Raw genomic sequence first — 22,655 nt, forward strand, 5'->3', positions numbered from 1 at the left:
TTGTGTCCTTTAAGATGCCAGGTTTGACAATTTGATAGGAAGACTCACAGGACATAACATAGTCATGTTATGTCTAGGGCTATGATTTATTACAGCAAAAGTGTATGAGGCAGAATCAGGGCTCGGGGATGTAGCTCAGTGGTGAGCGCTTGCCCAGATTGTGCAAAGCTCTGGGTTCTGTCCCTGATACAGGGGAGGAGAAGGGGAAAGTATGAGGCAAAATCAGCAAAGGGAAAGGTAAATGGTGTGAGATCTGGAGGAACCCTGGCACAAACATCCGAGTCTTGTTAGTGACGTCACACAGGATAAGTTAACCCTCCCAACAAGGAGTTGTGACAACACAGAGATGTTCATCAGAAGGTCATGAGTGGAGAATGGTTCCATAGGCACCCCTAGAAATCTTGACATGTACTGAAATTTCAATTCCCAGAAGGAAAGCAGGTATTCCACATGAAACATATTCTTGTATTTTCTCAGTTCTGGGAATCATGGGAACTGTCCCAAAGTCCAAGTTCCCATACACCAGCTAAGGGCTGTAGTGACCTTTTCTGCACACCTCTAAACTGACTATACCAGGGCAGAAACTTTAATCTCCCCATGGAACTCCAGGAACTGTGAGAAAGTTGAACGCCGTGTGCTAAATGTGAGGAACTGACATGCCAAGATGGTGGATATTTTTTTGTAGGAAGTACCAAGGATTGAACTCAGCCAGAGGCACTTGACCACTAAGCCACATTCTCCAGTCCTATTTTGTGTTTTATCCAAACACAGGGTCTCACTGAGTTGCTGAGCACTTCGCTTTTGCTGAGGCTGACTTTGAACTCACTCATGATCCTCCTGCCTCAGCCTCCCAAGCCACCGGGATTATAGACACATGCCACTGCGCCCTGCTCCAAGATGGTTTCTAAGGAGTTGCTCCTGGCAGGTGTGGTGGTAATCCTAGCTGCCGAGGAGGCTAAGGCAAGTTTGAGGCCATCCTTGGCAACTTAGCAAGGCCCTGTCTTAAAATTTAAAAACAAAACAAAACAAAAAAAGACTGCAGATGTAGCTCAGTGATAGATCACCCTGGGTTCAATCTTTAGTACTGAAAAATGAACAAATGAATGATACATACATCTAACAGAAACCAGGCAATGTATATAAGCTGCAGAGGAAAAAAGAACAAGACTTTGGGTGTCTGAAGAACTTGGAGTGACTAGGGAAGAAAGGACACTGTGGTTGAGAAGTCCTTGATAGGCTCTGAACCCATCAGCTCTTCTCCCTTGGGACCTGTTATTCTAACCAGGACATTCTTTTCCCAGATATCTGCATGGCTCCCTCCCTCCCCATTCTTTCGGCTCAGCGGCCACTCTTTTCTTAGTAACCCCTTTGCCGGCTGCATGCAATGTAAAAGCAGAATTCTCCTTTCACAGCCCAGGTACACCCTGGGGTGGCCCTTCCTGCCCAGAAACTCCCTCTTTACTGCTTCCCTATTTCGACTTTGTACTTTTAAATATTTCTAACAGCAGTGTCATATGCTAAATGTGATTCATTGTCCTTTTGAATAGGGAAAGTACAGCTAGGGGAATGTCTTCAAAATGGTGACTGCCTTCAGGGCTGGGGACCGCCTAGTGGCAGAATGCTGCCTAGCCTATGCAGTGCCCTCCAGCCTTGGGGGGAAATAGCTGGTGACTAAGTTGGATGTGTCTGCATGGGTCTTAATTCCCAGGGCAGCTCTGCCTCTCACCAAACACTTGCCTGTCTCTAAATCATTGTTTTCCTAGCAGCTGGCCTGGGTATTTTCTTCCCTTGGAGAATGTTTTCCTGTCTGTGGATGAAACAGGAACCTGACAAATCATCCTCTTGTTATAGGTTTTTCGTGTGAAATGCCAGTAGAAAGTGTTCATTTGAAAAAAGAAAAAAAGAAAAAGAAGAAAATTCCCATCTCCTTTCAGGGTCCAAACCCAATACTGTAAAAAGTGGCCTTTGCCTCCTTCAGTGTGTTACTGTCATCCCCTCCTCAGGCAGTTTTGCACGAAGATTTTAATTAGCTGTCACTCATTATATCTGGTTGTCTTTGCTTTCTTTTAAAATAAGTTGGGAGCACACTGTTACCTGAGATAAGGATGTGGTTTGGAATGTAAAGGTATTGTTTTTAATTGAGGCTAACTATGCTCATTAATCTAGAGCTAAAAAGTTAGAAAACATTTATTTACTTTTGGATAGGAGTGGATTAGGTACATCTCCTTTAAAGAGCATGTCTTATTAGAACGAGTCAGGCTTTAGGGTTCAAGAGCCAAAACCAAAACAAAATGCTAACATTAAGGGGGGGGGAATGTGGCTCAAGCGGTAAGCACCACATACCAACAAAGATGTTGTGTCCGCCGAGAACTAAAAAATAAATATTAAAAAATTCTCTCTCTCCTCTCTCACTCTCTCTTTAAAAAAAAAAAAAAAAGACCTCGGGGGGCTGGGGATGTGGCTCAAGCGGTAGCGCGCTCGCCTGGCATGTGTGCGGCCCAGGTTCGATCCTTGGCACCACATACCAACAAAGATGTTGTGTCCGCCGAGAACTAAAAAATAAATATTAAAAATTCTCTCTCTCTCTCTCTCTCTCTCTCTCTCTCTCTCCCCCCCCCTCACTCTCTCTTTAAAAAAAAAAAAAAAGACCTCGGATAGCTCATGTATTTTCTTTCTTCATCAGTAAATTAGATAGTCTATTCACCTAGCACCACACTGTCTAGTAGATCTTTCTGCAGAGATGGAAGTGTTTTGTATCTGTACGGTAGCCCTTCACCACCGGTGACTGTTGAGTCCTTGAACAGAGTGGGCCAGGGCCAGGGTTGCTGCCTTTGGAGGCTGAGGCAGGAGGATTGCAAGTTTGAAGCCAACCTGGGAAACTTAGCAAGACCCTATCTGAAAATAGAAATCGGGCTGGGGATGTGGCTCAGTGATAGAGTGCTTGCCTTGCATGTACACACCCTAAGTTTCATGCCTAGGACCATAAAAAAGGGAAGGGAGGGAGGGAGGGAGGAAAGCCACCATCTTTTTTGACTAGTACAACTGAGGAATGAAATTTTCATTTTATTTCATTTACATTAAATGCCTACATGGGGCAACTAGCGAGTAGACTAGATAAATCCAGCACATAGAAGTTGGCTGAATAAATATATTCAAATAAAGTTGCCTTGAGTTATTGCCAGGAACATAGACGTTTCTCCACAAATGCTAGCTGCTGTTGTAATTATTTAGTATTATTTTCACTCTCTCTAAATATATATAATAAAAGTACCTGGTGTTGACCAACACATCGATTTCTGTCCGTCCTGTGTGTGGCTCTTTTGTGTTAGCCATTTTTCTAAGGAATCAAGCTGCAATCATTTCATTCTTTGGATGCCAGAGTAGGCATTACTGATGAATTACTGTTTTTTCCAGGTTTACATGAGGATCCGCAAAGCCCACCTCCACTCCCAGCTGAAAAACCTATTGGAAACACGTACAGCACAGTACCTGGAAAACCCAGTAATACTGACAGATCTAAAAACTTGGTGAGTGGCTATCGATTGTGTTGTGTAGAGTATGTTATGTTGAAGACAGAGCTGTGCACCAGTGTTAAATATTCACCTAATGTCTAGATGATTTTACTACTGATCATATTGAAAAAATACTTTTATGAGAAACCGGTTGCCAAATCCTGTGCGATGTTCAATATTTTAGAAGTCCCTACAGAGGGATTAAGCTAATTCATTATACTTCACTATAAAATAACCTATATTGTACCAATGTAATGACATTGCCTTTTAAATGATGCTAATAATGAGGAAGTTATTTAAAATCTGGGAAAACCTTTAATATTTGTGGAAGTGGATTTAGCCAGATTGTCAGCTTTTATTTAAAATACCCAACTGCGGCATAATTTTAAGATAATTACCTAAAGACTTTTTAAATGTGAAATTAAAGAGAGAAATGTTTTTTAAATTAGTGCTTTACTGTACATATATTAAGATGATGTATGTATATGTTTATTATAACCTCAATATGATTCCTCATATATTTTTTAAAATTTTCATGTGATAGATGATCTTTAAGACTTTTTCAAAAGAAATCAATTCTTAAACTCTTTGAACTACATTTGCAGTTCAAATTTTATAATAGGTTTACACTATGCTTATCATGCAGGCAAACCCATCTAATCATCTAGAAAGAGACATTTCTTTGAAGGAGAGATTAAATTAGTCAATACCAAGTTAAAGGAGATTTTCTGTAGAATGAATTAAAATTCAGTGGCCATTTGTACTTTCAGAATGTTGGTAATCATTTTTTATTAAAACTGGGCCAAGGGCTTGGGATGTGGCTCAAGTGGTAGCACACTCACCTGGCATGCGTGAGGGACTGGGTTCGATCCTCAGCATCACATAGTAATAAAATAAAGATATTGAAAAAACCGGGCCAAGCCAGGAGTGGTGGTACACACCTATAATCCCAGTGGTTTAGGAGGCTGAGATAGGTGGATAGCAAGTTCAATGGCAGCCTCAGCAACTTAGCAAGGCCCTAAGCAATTTGTCAAGACCCTGTGTCAAAATTAAAAAATAAAAAGGGCTAGGCATCGAATTGGTGTGAATATTACTGTGTCTACAACCAGAGATATGAAAAATTGTGCTTTATAAGTGTAATAAGAATTTTAATGCATTCTGCTGTCATATATAAATAAAAATATACAAAAAATACATAATGCAAATATACAATGTATAAAATATATTTTTAAAATCACAGAAAAATAAGAATAAATAAATCTTTTTTAAAAAAAAAAGGCTAGGGATATGTCTCAGTAGTTAAGTACCCCTGGGTTAAATCCCTGGTACCAAAAAAAAAAAAAAAAATTGGGCCAAGGAAACCTCAAAGAGGGTAGTAGGCCCCTACCATACTGTTGTTGAATGAGAAAGTCTCCCACTTCCATGGAGGGACAGCTGCTTGAGAGAGTTATGGGTTTCTACTCTCAAAGTGTTAAGAAGGGAGCGAGAGGGTGATGAGTAGTGTATGTATCATTCAGGAAGTGATGCCATGGGTTTTGTGAGTGACAAAGCTCTATTGAAATAATTATTATATTGGGTGTTAAGCAGTCTCCAAGCAACTCCCATGTTTTAGAGAAACAAGAAAAGGAAGCTGGAATAAACGAAACCGCCTGGGGAGACACTAGAGGCATAGTTGTGTTTGTTCCTCACAATCATAACATGAGGAAAGTCCTGTCCTCCACTGTTTATAGGGTCGGAGCAGGTCTGTATTTTCCTAAATACACACATAATAAATAAACTGAGTATGAAAGAAAAACAGAACAGACACAAGTTCAACTGTTACCCCCGTCCAGCGCGGGCTGTGGAACCAGGGTCACTTGGATGAATCTGGGCGAACAGATTACCCAGACACAGAAATTACCTTTGTCTTGGGTGGTTTCAGGATAGCTTCTCCGCCTCAGATGTAAGGTCCCCCAAGGGGACAAGAGAAGAACACGGGAGGCAGGCAGGGTGGGGGAGCACAATATGAAGCCCTATTTATTGAAGGGAGCTGTTGATAGAACACTCCATCCAAAAAAAAGGTAAAGGGTGGTATTACAACAAACAGGGGGTGTAACTCAGCCCCACTGGGGACACCCAATCCCTGAGCTGCACCTGCTGCAATCAGAGGTGAGTCCACATGAATGCCAGCTCAGTACCTCCTTACTCCACACTTAAAGACGTGTGCTTAGCTCCTGTTCAGGGCGGCCTCCGACATTCAGTGATTTGCCTGAAGTCTCATGTACAGACTGAGAGTCACATAGATGCTTAAGAAATTCCTTTTGAGAATTATGAATACTGAATGAATTTTAGACCAGAGGCCCTAAAGATTAAAATGTGGATACGAGGGTCTCTAGAAAGAATATTTTATCAGTGTAGTGACCCAGGAGAAGAGGCCTGGTCTTTGCCAACTGCATCTTTTAATGGCGTATGACAAAAACCCTCTGCTATTTCTCCTGCCATGAATACTGGGGAACTTTCCATCTCAGGTAAGATGGCTGCAGTTGACAGTCCTCGCCTTCTTCACTTAAATGGTGAAGGACTCCAGGGTGAGGAGCTGCGGGGTCACTGGAGCCCTTCTTCCAGTAAAAGCAGATGCCTCTATGTGCCCTGCTGCCCCTGGGCACACAGGCTCTCAAAGCATCCCCAGGGAAGCTACCCACAGGTACAGGAGGAGAGTCAGCCGAGAGTGCAGAGTATGTATGTGTCAGTCATGTAGCTCAGAAGGGTCTGTGGGAGGAAACAGGCTGATTTTGAATTCAGAACAGAAGCAGCCTAAGTTCTTAGAAGAAATACATCTATAGAGACTGCTTAGTAATTCCCACACACAAGGGCACACAGGAGTGTGGTCTCAGGAGAAATCTTTGTCTTTTTAAAATACCACAAAAATACTGGGGAATTATTTTGAAGTTAAAGTGTGATTCTAATGCCGATGAACAAAAAGATTTCTACAGACACAATACAAGCAGAAAAAACAAATTTGCCAGGAACTGAAATGCTTATCCAGACACATCAACTGCCAAAGTCCAGGGATCTCAGACTAGAGAAAAATTTCCACAGAGCAGGTACAGAGAGGCTTTGAAGTATGCATGGAATGCTAAAGAGAAGGAAGTCCCTAATCGATAATCTTCCAAAGACTGTCAGCAGAACCTGGGCACAAGCCCATGCTTGAGCAAACACGAAGACATTGGCTCTGGGGGGAACTGTCCCTGTGTTCTTGGCATTTGGAGTGTATCAGACAGCAGTGCCTTTCAAGATGTGCCTGATGTCCCTGAGGAGTTTGGATGTACTGCCTTTTTTTATTCTGATTTAAAATTTTTTCACTGTAGAAAATTGAGAAATTAAAAAATACTTAAGATTTCCTACAAAATTATCACCGTGGGTCTGGAAATCAGTGGTAGAACATTTGCTTGCTCAAAGACCTGGGTTCAATCCCTGGAATCACAAAAGAGCAAAAGAAAACAAAACAGAACCACCACCCAGGGAAAACTGCAGGTAATATTTGACACCAATTTAGGACCATATGCTGTGTATTTATTACAATACATCATCCTTACCTTGCCCTGTCAAGTTCATACATTGATATTCTTTTGAGATTTCTCCTTAATTGTTAAGGTATACAACTATAATGTTAAAAAAAAAGTAATAAAACTTTCTCCCTGTTTGAGGTTTTTTGCTTTAATTTATATATATATATACATGCATATATATGTAATTATATGTATATATAGTTAGATATAAATATAAATATATTTAGTTAGATTTATTAATTTTTATGTGGTGCTGAGGATCGAACCCAGTGCCTCATGCATGCTAGGCAAGCACTCTACCACTGAGCCACAGTTCCAGTCCCTAATCATGTGATTTTTAAGGGAAAGTTATATTCCATGTGAATTTAAAATCATGAAAGTGAGTTTTAACTCATTTATAGGATATGAAGGAAGAAAAGAGTCTGAATTAGCCCAGAGATTCCCAAGCTATAATTAAACCCCTTTACCAAAAAAAAAAAAAAAAAAGAAAGTATAATTTTAAAGGACTAACAGTTTTTCCCTATGATGTCTTAGAATATTTCCTGTGTATTGTGTTGGGGTCTTAGAAAGTGGGAGAGGAAAAGTAGGTTTTAGCTGGAAATTTTCCAGTTCTGATTTTAAAAAGGAGACAATTAATTAGAAGAATTTAGTGAGAGGGTTTTTTTGGTTTGGTTTTGTTTTTTGAGTTTGGCTTTGAGATCTTTTAGCTTGTCACTCAACAGGAGATCTGAAGATATTTCTGTGAGTTGTGCTCATTCCCCAATGCTTGGGCTATGCCCTGTTCAGAAGACCTGTTTAAGCAGCAGCTTGAGTCCCTTCCCCTGGGAAAGGCTTCCTGTTAATCTCTCTGCGCTTCCAGTTTCTCTCATCTACGGTCAGGTTACATCCATCTTTGATTTTTCACATTGTTCCCCTTTACTCTTCCCTATAAAACTCTTAGCCCCTCCATCTACAGTGGTCTGGTGGTGCAAGTGCCCTTTGGGCCATCTCTCGGGCTGCTTTTAATTCTCGCCTCTTCAGTTTTGCAAAATGTCGAAACCATCCAGTGATGAGATAGGTTCTGCCTATAAAACAACTAATAACCACTTCAATTAGTAGGTGTTTAGACTCAGGAGCAGTGTTTCCTCTGTGTAATTGGATTAACAGGGTCATGTGTTTGTTTACTTCCTATGGGGCCTGCTTACTTTGTTACTGTGTGACCCACCATGATGTAAATGTCATCCCCTAATATCTCATGAATCACCCGGTGCGTGGCCCTGCAGTGCTGTTGTCTGGTTCTGGTCCACAACAGGAGATGCCTTGGTTTCCTCTGCTGGGTGTTTTCACTTGTATTAGGACATGAATAGTGTGGAGTAAAGAGTGAGTTAATATTATTTAAGATCAAAAATTCTTTTCTGCTATTTTCAATAACTGAGCTACATTTACACTTTCAGACCCAGCTAAATTCTCTAAAGTTCCTCTTGACAAGTTCTTGTTTTAGGTTAATGTTGGCTAAAAATTCTCCTCTGATCCTTGTAGGAATCCAACCAAGCTGGTGAGACCGGAGGTTTTGTTCGAGGACCCCCAAGGTTGCCACCAAGGTAAGGTAGTGTGGGAAAAGTTAGAGAAAAATGAATGAGCCGGGCACTGTGGTGTGCACCTGTAATCCCAGCAGCTCAGGAGGCTGAGGCAGGAGGATTGCAAGTTCAAAGTCAGCCTCAGCAACTTAGTGAGATCCTGTCTCAAGATAAAACATTTTTTAAAAAGGGGGACTGGAGATGTGGTGGGTACCAAAAAATAAAGTAAAATAAAATGAATGACTCAGAGACTTGACGATCTTTTTGCATCATCCAGACCAAGTATTGTTGGTCTCAGATCTTTGTTTAGAGATAAAATAAACCCACAAATTCACCCTGGCTACCAGCCTACAGTCTGCTTCTGACAGCAAGTTAGAGGAATCTCCGCTCCTTTTTCTTTTAACATAGTCCAAAATTTTGCAGAGCACAAATGTGGATTTCTTTTACTTTTCCTCAAACAAATGAACAAGGCTCCTTCCCAAACCTACAACAACCCCACTTCTGGAACACACACACACACACACACGCTCACACACACACACCCTCCCAGTTAAGAGAGACAGGCCTGGTTCAGGGCATCTGTAAAGGGACACAGGCTTTGTGAATTCAGAGGTGACCTGCTTTCTGAGCTCTAGAGCTGTCTGAACAAAAGGTATAATGCTACCAGAAGACACTGCCATGTTGAAATTTATTTATATCATAGTTTTTAAGAAAAAGCTTTCAACATAAGAGTTGTCCTCTCCCATTTTCAAAATGAGTTTTCTTTATGTTAATCTAAGTTAGTCTTAATAGTAACTCCTACCATATGAACATCAGGGGTTTTGATGTTCCTCTTCTAATCACATGCAAGCCCCCAGCACACATACCTGATATCTTATTATAAGCTTTTCATCTCAGACTTCGGTGGAAAAGTGCTTAGCTTCCTGAAATAGTCAGGGTGTGTTTAAGAGCAGTCAGGGCCTCAGAGAGCTCGTGATAGTAAATGCTTGTTTGTCTTGAACTAATGAATCTCTGGTGCAAGATAACAGGAAGCTGGAACATCATGGCATTTCCTCTAATAATATAATGTTTAATGCAGCAGTCATTTGCTCAAAAATAGCATACCCTGCAGGTTTCAGTAAATTGCACTCCACTTGCTGAAAGCTGTGTGTGTATGTGTGTGTGTGTGTGTGTACGTACACCTGTAGGAAAGGACAGAGTGGAACCTAATACTGATCACGACTTCCCATTGACTTTCAGACCCGTTAATGGAAAACCTACTCCAGCTAGACGGCCTCCTCCCAAAGGAGCCCCCGAGAGGCCACCTCCCCCAAAACTTCCTGCAACCCGAGCATCAAATAAAAAACTGCCTTTTAGTCGGTCCTCTTCTGACATGGATCTTCAGAAAAAACAAAGTCCCTTGGCATCTGGGCTCTCAAAAGCCAAGAGTCATATCTTTAAAAGTCAAGATCCGGTGCTACCCCCTCGTCCCAAACCAGGACATCCTCTGTACAGAAAATACATGGTAAGTTGGGCTTTTAAAAATGTTTGTGGTCAAGAGGTTTGTTCTACAATATATTTTAAAATCCATTATTCCCTAGAAGAAGATGGTGAAACAAATAGGAAATTGTCCCTTGACCCTAAGAGTGCTTTAGATAAGTTGACCAGAATACCACCTAGGCTTTGAAACAGGGTTTCATTAGAAGGAGAAACACAGGGGAAGAGGAAGCGGGCCACACAGGGGTTGTAAGGTGTTAACCAAGTGAAACTAAAAACCTGACCCTGTAGGTTATGCTAATAGGAGTGACTGACAGAGAGTTATATCTTGATAGAGTTTACATCTTAAGCAACTTTGCCCACTGAGTAAATTTGGGGGGTGGGGGGTGGGGGGTACTGGAGATTGAACTCAGGGGAACTTGACCACTGAGCCACATCCCCAGCCCTGTCTTGTATTTTATTTAGAGACAAGGCCTCACTAAGTTGCCTTGCTTTTGCTGAGGCTGGCTTTTGAGATTCTCCTGCCTCGGCCTCCTGAGCCACTGGGATTACAGGTGTACACCACTGTGTCCAGCCCCCTGAGTACATTTTAAAATGAAGTTGAAGTGAAGTTTTTATTAAGGTGGGTGGATTTCCCACTTTTTTTTTTTTTCATTTTTTAAAGCCTAATTATACTGGAACCTTTAATAGCTACTTGTTAGCAGTTTTTATCAATAGATAAGATACTAACATTTTTCTCAAGTGACTTCTGCTTCCATTTCTCACAGATGGAAAATAGCGTTGATGTGGTCTCTCCTTTGGTCCGATTAACCTGATAAAATCTGTAAAATATTAAAATGATGAGGAAATCAGGACTGTTTGTTCTTTTTAAATAATTAATGATAGAGTAGCTCTTAACAGGAACAGTAGTTAATTATTTTGTCTTGTTCCATGTTTCCATCATTGAGTCAGGAATTTTCTTTTACTTTAAGTCATTCGGGGTTTTGTTAAATTTTTTTTTTTTTTAAGAGAGAGAGAATCTTTTTTTTTTTTTTTCGTAGATGGACACAACACAATGCCTTTATTTTTATGTGGTGAGAATTGAACCCTGGTCACGCCCTTGCTAGGCAAGTGCTCTACTGTTTAGCCACAATCCCAGCCCTAATTTGTTTTTTAATCCTCCTTTGAAAAAGGAATAGACAGATGAGGAGATAGTCTATTCATATATATTCATATTCATTTAAATCAATGAAACTTTAATTGCCAAAACTCACAGGTGGTACCAGAGATGTAGGGAACCTGCCTAGCATGTGTGAGGCCCTGGGTTTGATCCCTGAGACCACCAAAAAGAAACCCAAAAACAAAACCCCATGGACTGGGATTGTGGCTCAGCAGTAGAGTGTGTGCCTAGTGTGTGCAAGGCCTCACCACCACGTAAAATAAATAAATAAAATAAAATATTGGGCCCAACTACAACTAAAAAATAAATATTTAAAAAAAAAGACCCAAAGGTATTTGGGGGGATAGGTTGTTGATAATAAAAACATTAGCCGAACCAGGGGCACACATCTGTAATCCTCGCAACTCAGCTCAGGAGGTTGAGGCAGGAGGATTGCAAATACAAGGCCAGCCTCAGCAGCTTAGTGAAACCCTGTCTCAAACTATAAAACAAAAGAGCAAGGAGGTGGCTCAGTGGCAAATCACCCCTGGTGTTATATCCAAAGTGTCAACAACTACAACAACAAAAAAAAAAAAAAAAAAACAACCAGTAGCTGATGTGTATTGAGGACTGATTATGAGCCAGGCACTGTTCGAAGGTTTTATATAGGTAAAGTGCTCATTTATTCTTCACATCAACCTTGTGAGTTGATAAAATTATTATTGTACAAATGAGGACAATAAGATGAGAAAGAAGCCAGCCAGTGATGGAACCAAGATTTGAACGTAGATAACTAGCTCTGACCCCCTGCTCCTAACCATTAGGCCATATTATGAACACAGTGTTACCAATTGTAAAGACTCTACTTGCTTTTTGCTTTGGACATTCTGTGTTAGGATTCCTTACTCAGTATAACTGCATACCAATAAAGTATTTAAAGAGCTCAAAAGAATTTAATACATTTAACATGATGGTATGATGAGAATGGTGTGTCTCCTAAGGAAATAATTCCTTAAATTTTCCCTCAGTTTTTTCCATGGCTACCCTACCATTAAATTGCTAGCAGGGAATCCTGGGACACAAGGAGATGTCTGGAGATGTCATGCTGCTCCACCCAGCCTTTCGGGGCCACACCCTCACACTTCCCTATCTTTGCTCTCAGTGACCCAAGGGCCCAGGCAGCCATTTTGAGAACTCCGAATTAAAGATGGGCAAGGTCAGGTGCCGAAGTCTCATCCTTCAGCCCCCAGGGGACTTGGAGGACCTTCCCTGTAGAAAGGGACTTCTTAGTTGTTAGTTATTAAGGGAACTTTAGGCCACATGCAGCCCTGGTGGTCCCTGGGCTCCACCTCACCTCCCATGAACTTGGAAGTCCAGGAGAAGCGCCGGCCCCCCTCCATCCAGGTGTGAGTTAGCCTGATCAGCAGAGCTGAGGCACACACCCCGAGTCCCTCAACCATCAGCAGCTGCTCGTGAGGAGGCTCCTTGATTGTGAATGATTCTTGTGTTGGTTTTCATTTAAGCTGTCTGTGCCTCATGGAATTGCCAATGAAGACATTGTCCCACAAAACCCTGGAGAACTCTCTCGGAAGGTAAAGTGGAGCTCTTTCTTTACTGACGGGTGTGGAAAATCGCCGGCCTCTGTTACTGCCATTACACATTATTAAATGCTTTAGGCTCCAAAGATTAAAATGTGGAAAAGTAATAATGTTTTATTAAATAATAATTGCTTCAGAGAGTGGTATTGTACCTTCCAGCATGGGGACGTACTTGTGATGCTGAAGCAGGCAGAAAATAATTACCTGGAATGCCAGAAGGGAGGCCAAAATGACAGGCAGAGTTCACGTGTCCCAGATGAAGATTATCACTCCTCTTGATGAGCAGACCCAACGGAAGGAATTAATGTTGTACAGCCTTCATATCACACATGGCGGCACATTTCATAGAACTATTAATTATATCGCGGCCCCAAGTTTTTTATTAGCAAAGTTATCTTAACCAGAGTGAAAATTACAGTAGCATTCTGTTCCATTTTTAGAATGAATGACTTGAGGCTGGCCTCTGCCATCCTAATCACTCTGATGCACATGCTGACTGGGATATTTTGCCACCTTCCACGGTGCAGGATCACTTGTGACCTTACTTGTGAAAGCCGGAGCACTCACTTATGAACTCCCAACTGTGGGAGCCGTTTATGTTTTTTAAATAATATAAACATGTTTGCCAAAGTGCCAGAGATCCATTTTCCAGTAGAATGGGTAATGATTTTAAAGGGGGTCCTATAAATGTTAAGTGTGACATTAAAAAAATAAACATACACACACACAAACACACACACACACACACACGCACACACACTTCCTTTAAGATGTAAGCTTAGTGCAATCGTCATTTTGTATCCCAACAACCTTGAGTCACATTTTAGGCCTAACAAATCTGTGGAGCCTGGGCTGGGGCTGTAGCTCAGTGATAGCACTTGCCTAGCATGGGTGAGGTACTGGGTTTGATCCTCAGCACCATCTATAAATAAATAAACAAAGGTCCACCAACAACTAAATATATAATGTATATATATTTGGAGCCTGGGAAGATACAAAGATTGTTAAAGGTCATTTGTTTAGCAAGAAACATGCTATCAAACAATTCATAGAGGGGTATTTTTTTTTAAGTTTTAGGTGGATACAATATCTTTATTTTACATTTATGTAGTGCTAAGAATCAAACCCAATGCCTCACACATGCTAGGCAAGCACACTACCACTTGAGCCACATCCCCAGCCCTAGAAGGATATTTTTTAAAGAGCGTCCAGTTTTCACTGTTAGTTAATGTCAAATATATGAAAAATAAATCCCACTAGTCATTCAACCCAAGTATTTTGTTTTACCTTTTATTTTCATTTTTATAATCTCATTCAATTGTTCTTAGAAGGCAGTTTATCTAAGATTTGCTTAAGAAACTAAGAATTTGTATTTTGTGGAGCAGAGAAAAATACAAGGTCAGCCAGTTGCAGCTGGTTGTGAAAGTTCTAAGTTCAGTTCACATAAGAAAAGTTGTGTTACTTACTCTGTCTGTATTGGTACAGCGTTACCCAACTGTCCTCGCGTCCTTCCTCTTTCAGAACACAGTGATGGTAACCGTGAGGTACATGCCCCAAAGCTATCCTTAAAAAAACGAAAGCTAAAAAATGAGGTGTTATTCTTTTATAATGTCCAAAGTGTTTCCACTTTAAACATCACCTTCTCATCTTGTGCTACAGGCTTGCAGAGGTGGCCTCGGGTGGCCATTTCAGTATCACTGTAGGTGATGGTGTCAGTGGTAAAATCAGTGCAGTTACCAATAATGAAATGAGTCCTCCATTAGGCTTTTGGGTTCATGGTTATCATTAAGTTTCTGAGAAAAGCAAAACTTACCTGGGGAGGTGGCTCAGGGATGGAGCGTCTGCCTGGCATTTATGAAGCCCTTGGTTCGATCCCTGGCACCACAAATAAATATACAACAGTGCTTCCTGCTTTGTGTGGGTACCTGTGAATAAATAAACAAAAACAACAACAACAAAAGAAAACTTACTGTTTGGAAACCTGGTTTTGAGGTAAATATCTCTAAGAAGTGTTTTACTTTTTCCTAATTTGGTAAAAAGAGAATATTGGCCATTATCAGTTATAGTGAATCTGATGGATCCTGAGAAATCTGGGAGGTCATTGCCAGGTTCATGGTTGAACTCACACCCAGTTACAGGAAGCGAGGCTTCAGTTCCCTGCTCCCTACAACACAGGTGTTCATCTAAACGTCTACATTTTGTTTTTTAATGTGTGAAATAAATATGACAACACCTCATGGAGTTGATTTTAGAACTGACATATTATATGATTCCATATAAGGTAAAAGTAAATCCATGGAGATAGAAAGGTAGGTTCGTGGTTACCTTGGACTGAGGTAGGGGTTGTGCAATTCTGTGAATAAACTAAAACCGCACACATGCTACACGGGGTGGTCTATTGTATATGAGTTATGTCTCAAAGGTGTTTATCAAATTAAATGAGCTAATGTCTAGAGGTGTTACACACAATAAGTAGCACACAGCAAACGAACAATAAATATTAGCTTTCTTATTGTTATCATACCATTTGTATCAGCACTGCTATAGAAAGCCCTTTGAAATATTAGATTTATCTACCACATACCCACCCTGACACGGGTCTGTGTTGTACCGACCTCTTGTGGATAACCCTCTCCTGCCTGTTCCATTTGCCCTTCACCCGACAGGCCAAGTCGATGGGCATCATTGCCAGGGATCTCCCTACACTGAAGGCAGAGAAGGGGAACCGTAATCAGGAGGCACAAGTGATCTTCCCCGCCCTCCCAGGCTTGGTTACCTTTAGATCACTGGTCCATTTGGAGGCTTAGGTTTGTGTTAGGTGTGAGGTTGATCTCTGACTTTATTTTTTCCTAATGGATACCCATCTTCCCTGATATCATTTATTGAGTAGCCATTCTTTCTCCATAGATATAAATCAGTACAAAACAAAAATCACATATGCATGGGTAATAAATTACCAGCACTTAAGAGCTTTGAGTTACAGCACTCCAAATAGCATCCCTCTGTCAGGTTTGATGGTGAAGGTGATGATGTGGATAAGCCTTGTCTCTTAAAGAACGTGAGAATAACAACGGTTTGTCATTAAGAAGGTCCCTCTTCAACCTTACCCTCTCCTCCAGCCAATCGAGACCATTGGCTAGATGGGTGGGGAATATCACATTCATTCTCTTTGCTAATTTATTTAGAATTACTGTTGAATAAACGATTCAGATTAAATAGAAAATCCAGGCCAGGCATGGGAGGTAGAATTGCTTTCAAATTAGAGAAGACATTCAATTAAGTGGTAATAAATGAAATGGATTTTACCTTTTGTGAATTATACTTCTGTGGGAAGTCATTAGCTGCCTTCATTACAAAAGGCAAGAACATAAATTGCAGAACTTTCTTCTTTTCCCATCCTAATAAAGACACAACTTCTAAGGCTCTGTTCTTAAGGATTAGTCTTGATCACAGTTTAAGGGGAAAACTACCTACCCTTCAAAGGGGAAGAGGTCACAAACCACTGCTTTGGGGGAGAATAAATTCTATTGCTTTTTTTTTTTTTAAATCAGTACTCTTCCTTTTTTTTATTTTCTTGGTTCAAAAAAAGAAGAAAAAATATGCAGGGAGTATTATAATTGAGAGTTATTTCTGTCCCCCCTTGGCAAGGATACATTCTTTTTCAGCTTGATAATGGTTCCCTTGTTTAGTTCACCTGTGTGGTTTTCATCTTGTACTCATAATGTAATTGTGACAAGAGGGCTCTAATGAGGAAAAAAATGGGCTTCAGAGTGAATAATAAATCTAGCATCTAGCTGGGTGCAGTGGCGCACACCTGTAATCCCATCAATTTGGGAGACTGAGGCAGGAGGATTGCAAGTTCGTGGCCAGCCCTCAAAATTTAGTGAGGCCCTAGGCAACTTAGCAAAACTCTGCCTCGCATTTTTTTTAAAAGGAGGGCTGAGCCTGTAGCTCAGTGGCAAAGTGCTTGCCTAGCATGTGTGAGGCACTGAGTTTGATCCTCGGCACCACATAAAAATTAACAAATAAAATAAAGGCATTCTGTCTATCTACAACTACAAAAAAAAAATTCTTTTTTAATTCAATAAAAAAGGACAGGAAATGTAGCTCAGTGGTAAAGTGCCCCAGGGTTCAATCCTCAGTACCAAAAAAAGAAAATCTAGCATCCATCCTGCACACTTCATTCACAGCCCTGTTTCTCCCCCCTAGGATCCAAGTCCTGCTCAGAAACCTGTGGACAGTAGTGCTCCCCACGCTGTCGTTCTTCATGATTTTGCAGCAGGTAAGGATATAAATAATAGATTGTTAGAACAGGATCCAGGAGTGAGTCGTCATCCCTGGGTTAACGAACCTCCCAAGACATCCTTCTTTATTTTCTGCCTGTAGAATCCTTGACTAGAGATATCATCTAACCCATCACCTGAGGAAGGGCCAACTGTACCCAGCCATTCCAGAAAGCCTCGTCGTAATCTTGGTGTGGTGGTGCACACCTATAATCCCAGGGGCTTGGGAGGCTGAGGGAGGAGGATCATGAGTTCAAAGCCAGCCTCAGCATTTTAGCGAGGCGCTAAGCAAATTAGTAAGGCCCTGTCTCTACATAAAAAATAAAAAGGGCTGGGGATGTGGCTCAGTGGTGAAGCCCCCCTGGGTTCAGTGCCTGGTATCAAAAAAAGAAAAAAAAAGAAAAAAGAAAGAAAGCTTAGTTGCATACCTTGCCTTTGATACTCTCTGAGAGGGAGTTTCTCATGTAAACAAACAAAGCAAAGTATCTGGCAGTTACAAACTTGTAGTGGATACTAATTAACAATTGTAATGTAGTTAATTATAATTTAATAAATGAAGTTCTTTAGTCCTAAGAGTTGTCTCACCTACTACTGAACTGTGAGGTCAAACTATTAAATTTGGGGCCAGATATGGTGTCATCCCAGCAACTCAGCAGGCCGAGGCAGGAAGATCACAAGTTTGAGGCCAGCCTCAACAACTTACCAAGAACCCGTCTCAAAATTTTAGAAAAGTGGAGGTGGGACTGAGGATGTAGCTCTGTGCTTGAGCCCCCAGTGTTCAATCTCTAGTACCATACCCATGCACACAAAAGTTAATTTTTTGTAATTTTTAAAATACCCTTCATATCCAAGGCTAAAAAGATAATAAATACTTGATTTATTGACGCCATCTTTTTAATCCATTTGGTAGACTGATTTTTATGTCAGTGAGGGAAAATTTACTTAGAGCTATAGGACTCCCTTCGTTAATATTTGAGGCTAAAGTGATTTTTAAGCATGATTGAGAATAATGATAATATTATACCATGTCTATAAAACCCTTCCATTGTTCAGTGTGCATTCAGCAAGAGGTTTTTATTGGCACAGTAGGAATCACTGGCCAGCACAATGGCTGTTTGGTTTTTTATCCACCATTTCCCATCAATCATGGCATAGTAGATATGTCTAATTTGATGTTAGGAGGAGCTTATATCATGAAAATTTTCAAAGTATATATTTTCAGTAAATTTGGTTAGTGTGTTCTGTCATCAGAACGTAGGGCCTCCATGGGCAGAGCTAAATGCCTCTTTGTTCTTGACTTTAATGAAATATGCAGTCAGGATAATTTATCATACGTAACTGTGATCTGCTGTTACAGAGCAAGATGACGATTTGAATCTCACATCTGGAGAAATTGTTTATCTTCTTGAAAAAATAGACACAGATTGGTACAGAGGGAAATGCAGAAGCCAGACTGGCGTGTTTCCTGCCAACTATGTCAAAGTAATCGTAAGTGGCATGTGCTCATTTTAATTGGTCCTATATTCAGTGGGTTCCGTGTGACTTGCAGATTGCTGAAAAGCGATCAGAAGCCTAGATTCTTGAGTTCTAGTTCTCCTTTCCATTGATTAATTTGTCATTTGGGAAGTTCAAAAGTCAAGAGTTGTTTCAGTAATGAGTGATCCTTATTCTTTGATGATGAATGCCATCTGAATCCAAAAGTGAATGCCACACAGGCCACTTGGTGAACCACCTATTCCTGGGTTGTTAAACACTTCAGGATATGTTAATTCTTTGAGACTTTTAGTGAACATGAATTAAATGGTACCAGACTGTCCTGAAAGAAATGTCTGCAAGGTTATGGTACCACTTCTCATTTTCTTTGGAGTACATTTTATTTTTGGCTTCTTTCTTTTCTTTTCCTATTTATCTCCATCTTTCAAAAAAAATTGGGGTAATACTAATCTAGTTATTGGACCTAATGACTCATTAATGGTTTTTCACATAATAATTTCAAATTTGATTAGGAAAAATTATATTAAAGCATCAGTATTGCATAAGCCTTCCCAGCCTAACTTGGAGTGCCTACCTGTGTGTTGGAGCTTCAGGTGCTAAGACCAGATGACTGTGCAACATGAGGATAAAACAAGATTGCCCATTGAGGGCTGGGGATATAGCTCAGGTGGTAGAGTGCTTGTCTTGCCTTCATAAGGCCATGGGTTTAATCCCCAGCACCACAAAAAAAAAAAAAAAGACTGCCCATTGAGCATTTGTATCCATAGGAAGATTATGACTCAGCCCCATGTGACTTATTGATAAATACTATGAAATATCAATAACTCTAGCTTAAATAATTCAGCTTCAGCCAGGTGCAGCAGCGCATGCCTGTCATCTCAGCAGTTCAGGAGGCAGAGGCAGGAGGATCACGAGTTCAAAACCAGCCTGAGCAACAGTGAGGCTCTAAACAACTCAGTGAGACCCTACAAAAAGGCGGGTACTAGGGATGTAGCTTAGTGGTCTAGTGCCCCTGAGTTCAATCCCTGGTATCCTTCACCCCCCCCCCAAAAAATAGTTTCGCTTCCACAGCTTATTGGGGGGGAGAGAGCAATTTTCCATTACATCTGAAACAAGTATAACAGAAAATGTGTATTTTTCAAGTAGAAATAAGTGTGTCTCTTGGATTACAAAATGCCATTCTTAAAATTGTCCAGTGTATATATGGCCTGATTCTTTGGAGAAATTCAAGCCACATTCTCTAAATTAATATTAAGAATAATGTTGGTTTTAGCACTCTTCCTCATTTTTCTTCTGCCCAATGGAGCAGTACTTTAAAAAGCACAATTACCACACTGAAATCAATCACAGCAAACCTGCCACATTATTGGTATAAATGTTATTTCTAAGCCCACAAGTTTAAAAAATTGTTTTAAAACTTCGAACTTGGTAGAATTCATCAAGAAGGGCACTGATTTATTTAATATAAACCTCATAGCCTTAAGTAGTTTCAGACTGCGTACATATGGCCAACAATTTTATTACAGCCCAGCTCCTTTGAGCCTTGTAGATTATATATAAAGTGCCTGCCAGTTAGTACATGCTCACTTAGGTGAATACCTTTCTTCTTTCCCTATTCACATTGAAGGGGAAAAAAGATGTTGCACAGTTATGGATATGAAGAGGATCCACAAGTTTGGTCAAATTGTTTTGTTTGGGGGTGTGAAGAGTAATGCAGAATCCTGCTATCGATGTGAACAGGTGTGGTAGTGCCCATGTGCGACAGCATTTATGCCTTAATGGCTGATTCCTTTCTTAAATCCTTCTCAGCTGAAGTTTTCATCTTGGAGAACCAGAAAACTTAGAGAAAACTCAGTCAGAAGTAGAATATGAATGTGCTTATCCCAGCAAATAAGAGAAGGGTTGATCGCCTACTCAAGGAGGGCTACTTCACGAGCTGTACATTTTTCCCAAAATCCACATGCTGGATTTTTTACTGTTTAGCACCTGTGGTATAACAAGTTTAACACCTAGTTAAACTAGTTGATTTCAGTCATGCATTTTCTAACTTCTTGGCCTGAAATTTATCCTACTAAAGTCCAGCCTGGTGTGAATGGCGCATGCCTATAACCCCAGCCTCTGGAGGCTGAGGCAGGAAGATGGCAAGTTCAAGGATAGCCTGTCTCAAGATTTAAAAAAAAAAAAAAAAAAAAAAAGACTGGGGATGTAGCACAGAGGTAGAGCACTCCTGAGTTCAATCCTCAATATAAGTGAAAATAAACAAAATATACATAGATATATATCTTATTGAAGTTTGGAAAAAATACAATTATTACCATGATTTTGTCTTTACTAGGTTGATATTCCAGAAGGAGAAAATGGGAAAAGAGAATCAGTTTCATCTCATTGTGTTAAGTAAGTTCTATGTTCCTTTGCATGAAATATAGAGGAAGTAAGAATTTGAATCATGAAGAATTACCAAGCTTAAACACTTCCAGTGTGTAATATTCAGATTCTCATGTTTTCTTTTGTTTTTAATTATGAGGAAAGCTTGGCTTTTTAAAAAAGCCAAAGTGGGTTCAGGTTTTGCTGAAAATGCTGTGTGTTGATAGTAGCTGTCCATCCAGTGCTTGCAGAGAGCTACTGGGGGAGCCAAGCCTGCTGCCTCTAAGGTCTGGCTTTGGCCTGGGCAGAGATGGTTTGTTGGCCTTCTAGTGTAAGATTCAACTGCTTTGACAGGGAAAACGTTTGAATCTTACAGAAATGTGGGTCATACAAAAACCACTAGATGGGGCTGAGGGTGTAGCCTCAGTGGTAGAGCATTTGCCTCGTGTGTACAAACCAGGCTCTGGGTTTTGTGGCTAGGACCACAAAACAACAACAGCAACAAATCCGTGCTAGAAATGTTGTATTATTTTGCTTTCAAAAAGGACTAGAAGAAAGTAAAGGAAGAGTTAAGTTGAAGGGATCTTTCTGTATATCTAAAGACCTTTGCTTGAATTTATAAACCCTTTTATGCATCATTGTAACTCCTTGGTGATTTAAAACCCTGCCAAAATGCAACTTTATATTCTAGTAAAATGAGCAAATTAATAGAATTCACTACCTGCCGGTGACTGTAAACCTGTCGATGAATAGGTCAGACATAAGGAGATGCTCCCAGGGGACTTGAGAAAATAAATGCAAAGGTTATCACAAATAAGAAAACTTCCGTTGCCACAGCAGTGAATTCAGTTTCGGGTTCCACTTTTCTCCTGTTTTTGAGCAGCACGGACCATATCAACAGTTTGAATTTAAAGTAGGCTTGAACAGCCGTGGATCCACTGACCTGACTTCAACCAGAACTTGAGTGGATCCAGGACCCGCCTGTTCTCTTCAAACACCTTGCTATAGATAACTTCCTTCCTGAAGTTTCAAATCAAAGGTTTGATATTAAATCAGACCTTCTAGAGACACAAGTCGGCTCTCCTTTTATGTTCTTAAGGATTGTTCCAAGTCTCATAAACAAAGCCTTTTTTTAAAGGAGATATAACCATCATTTCATAAAGGAACAGAGTTAGTAGATTACATGTTTTGAAGTACCAGATTTCTGTTTCTTTCCAATTTGTGAGGCCATTCAGCTATACATTCAGCTCATCGACTGATTGGCCCCTCTGATGCTACTGCTGCTGCCCTGATTCTTGCTCAGGCAGTTTGGTGTCTTTGCCCTGAGATTCTTGGAATAGGGCCCCTAAACTCCATGCACGTGATTGAAAGGCTGCAGATGGGATCATGGATTGGTGTGGCCCACAAACATATGGAGTCTAGAATGCTTCTGTAAAGAAGTAAAAATGATCAAAAGACAGACATGGCAGCATGAACCAACCATTCAGCTGCTTCTCTGTTCCTCTGCATGTATTCTGTGACCTTGAGCTTTCTGAGTGAATCAGCTCACATCCAAACAGTAAGCGCTGTCCTTTAGATGTGTCACTTACTCTTTTTCATGGAAAATGTTAAAATTATCCAAAATACACCTTGTTCCATATTAAACACAGAATAAATGTCTATTGAGAGACTGAGTGAAGGTTTTGA

General features: G+C 40.5%; 1 protein-coding gene across 9 annotated transcripts in view; it reads left to right on the plus strand.

The window, feature by feature from the left end:
- The window catches only part of Sh3d19 (SH3 domain containing 19), a 175,411-nt gene that overhangs the window by 142,367 nt on the left and 10,389 nt on the right, over window positions 1-22,655 (plus strand). For all 9 annotated transcript variants that reach the window (XM_078022039.1, XM_078022037.1, XM_078022038.1 and 6 more), the window contains 7 exons: window positions 3,415-3,527; window positions 8,579-8,640; window positions 9,856-10,120; window positions 12,754-12,822; window positions 17,038-17,110; window positions 18,469-18,599; window positions 20,941-20,999. In XM_078022039.1, coding sequence (XP_077878165.1) covers window positions 3,415-3,527; window positions 8,579-8,640; window positions 9,856-10,120; window positions 12,754-12,822; window positions 17,038-17,110; window positions 18,469-18,599; window positions 20,941-20,999 — 772 coding nt within the window. The remainder of the gene's footprint in view (window positions 1-3,414; window positions 3,528-8,578; window positions 8,641-9,855; window positions 10,121-12,753; window positions 12,823-17,037; window positions 17,111-18,468; window positions 18,600-20,940; window positions 21,000-22,655) is intronic.

This window comes from Ictidomys tridecemlineatus, chromosome 9 (assembly GCF_052094955.1).
Source record: "Ictidomys tridecemlineatus isolate mIctTri1 chromosome 9, mIctTri1.hap1, whole genome shotgun sequence".
NCBI lineage: Eukaryota > Metazoa > Chordata > Mammalia > Rodentia > Sciuridae > Ictidomys > Ictidomys tridecemlineatus.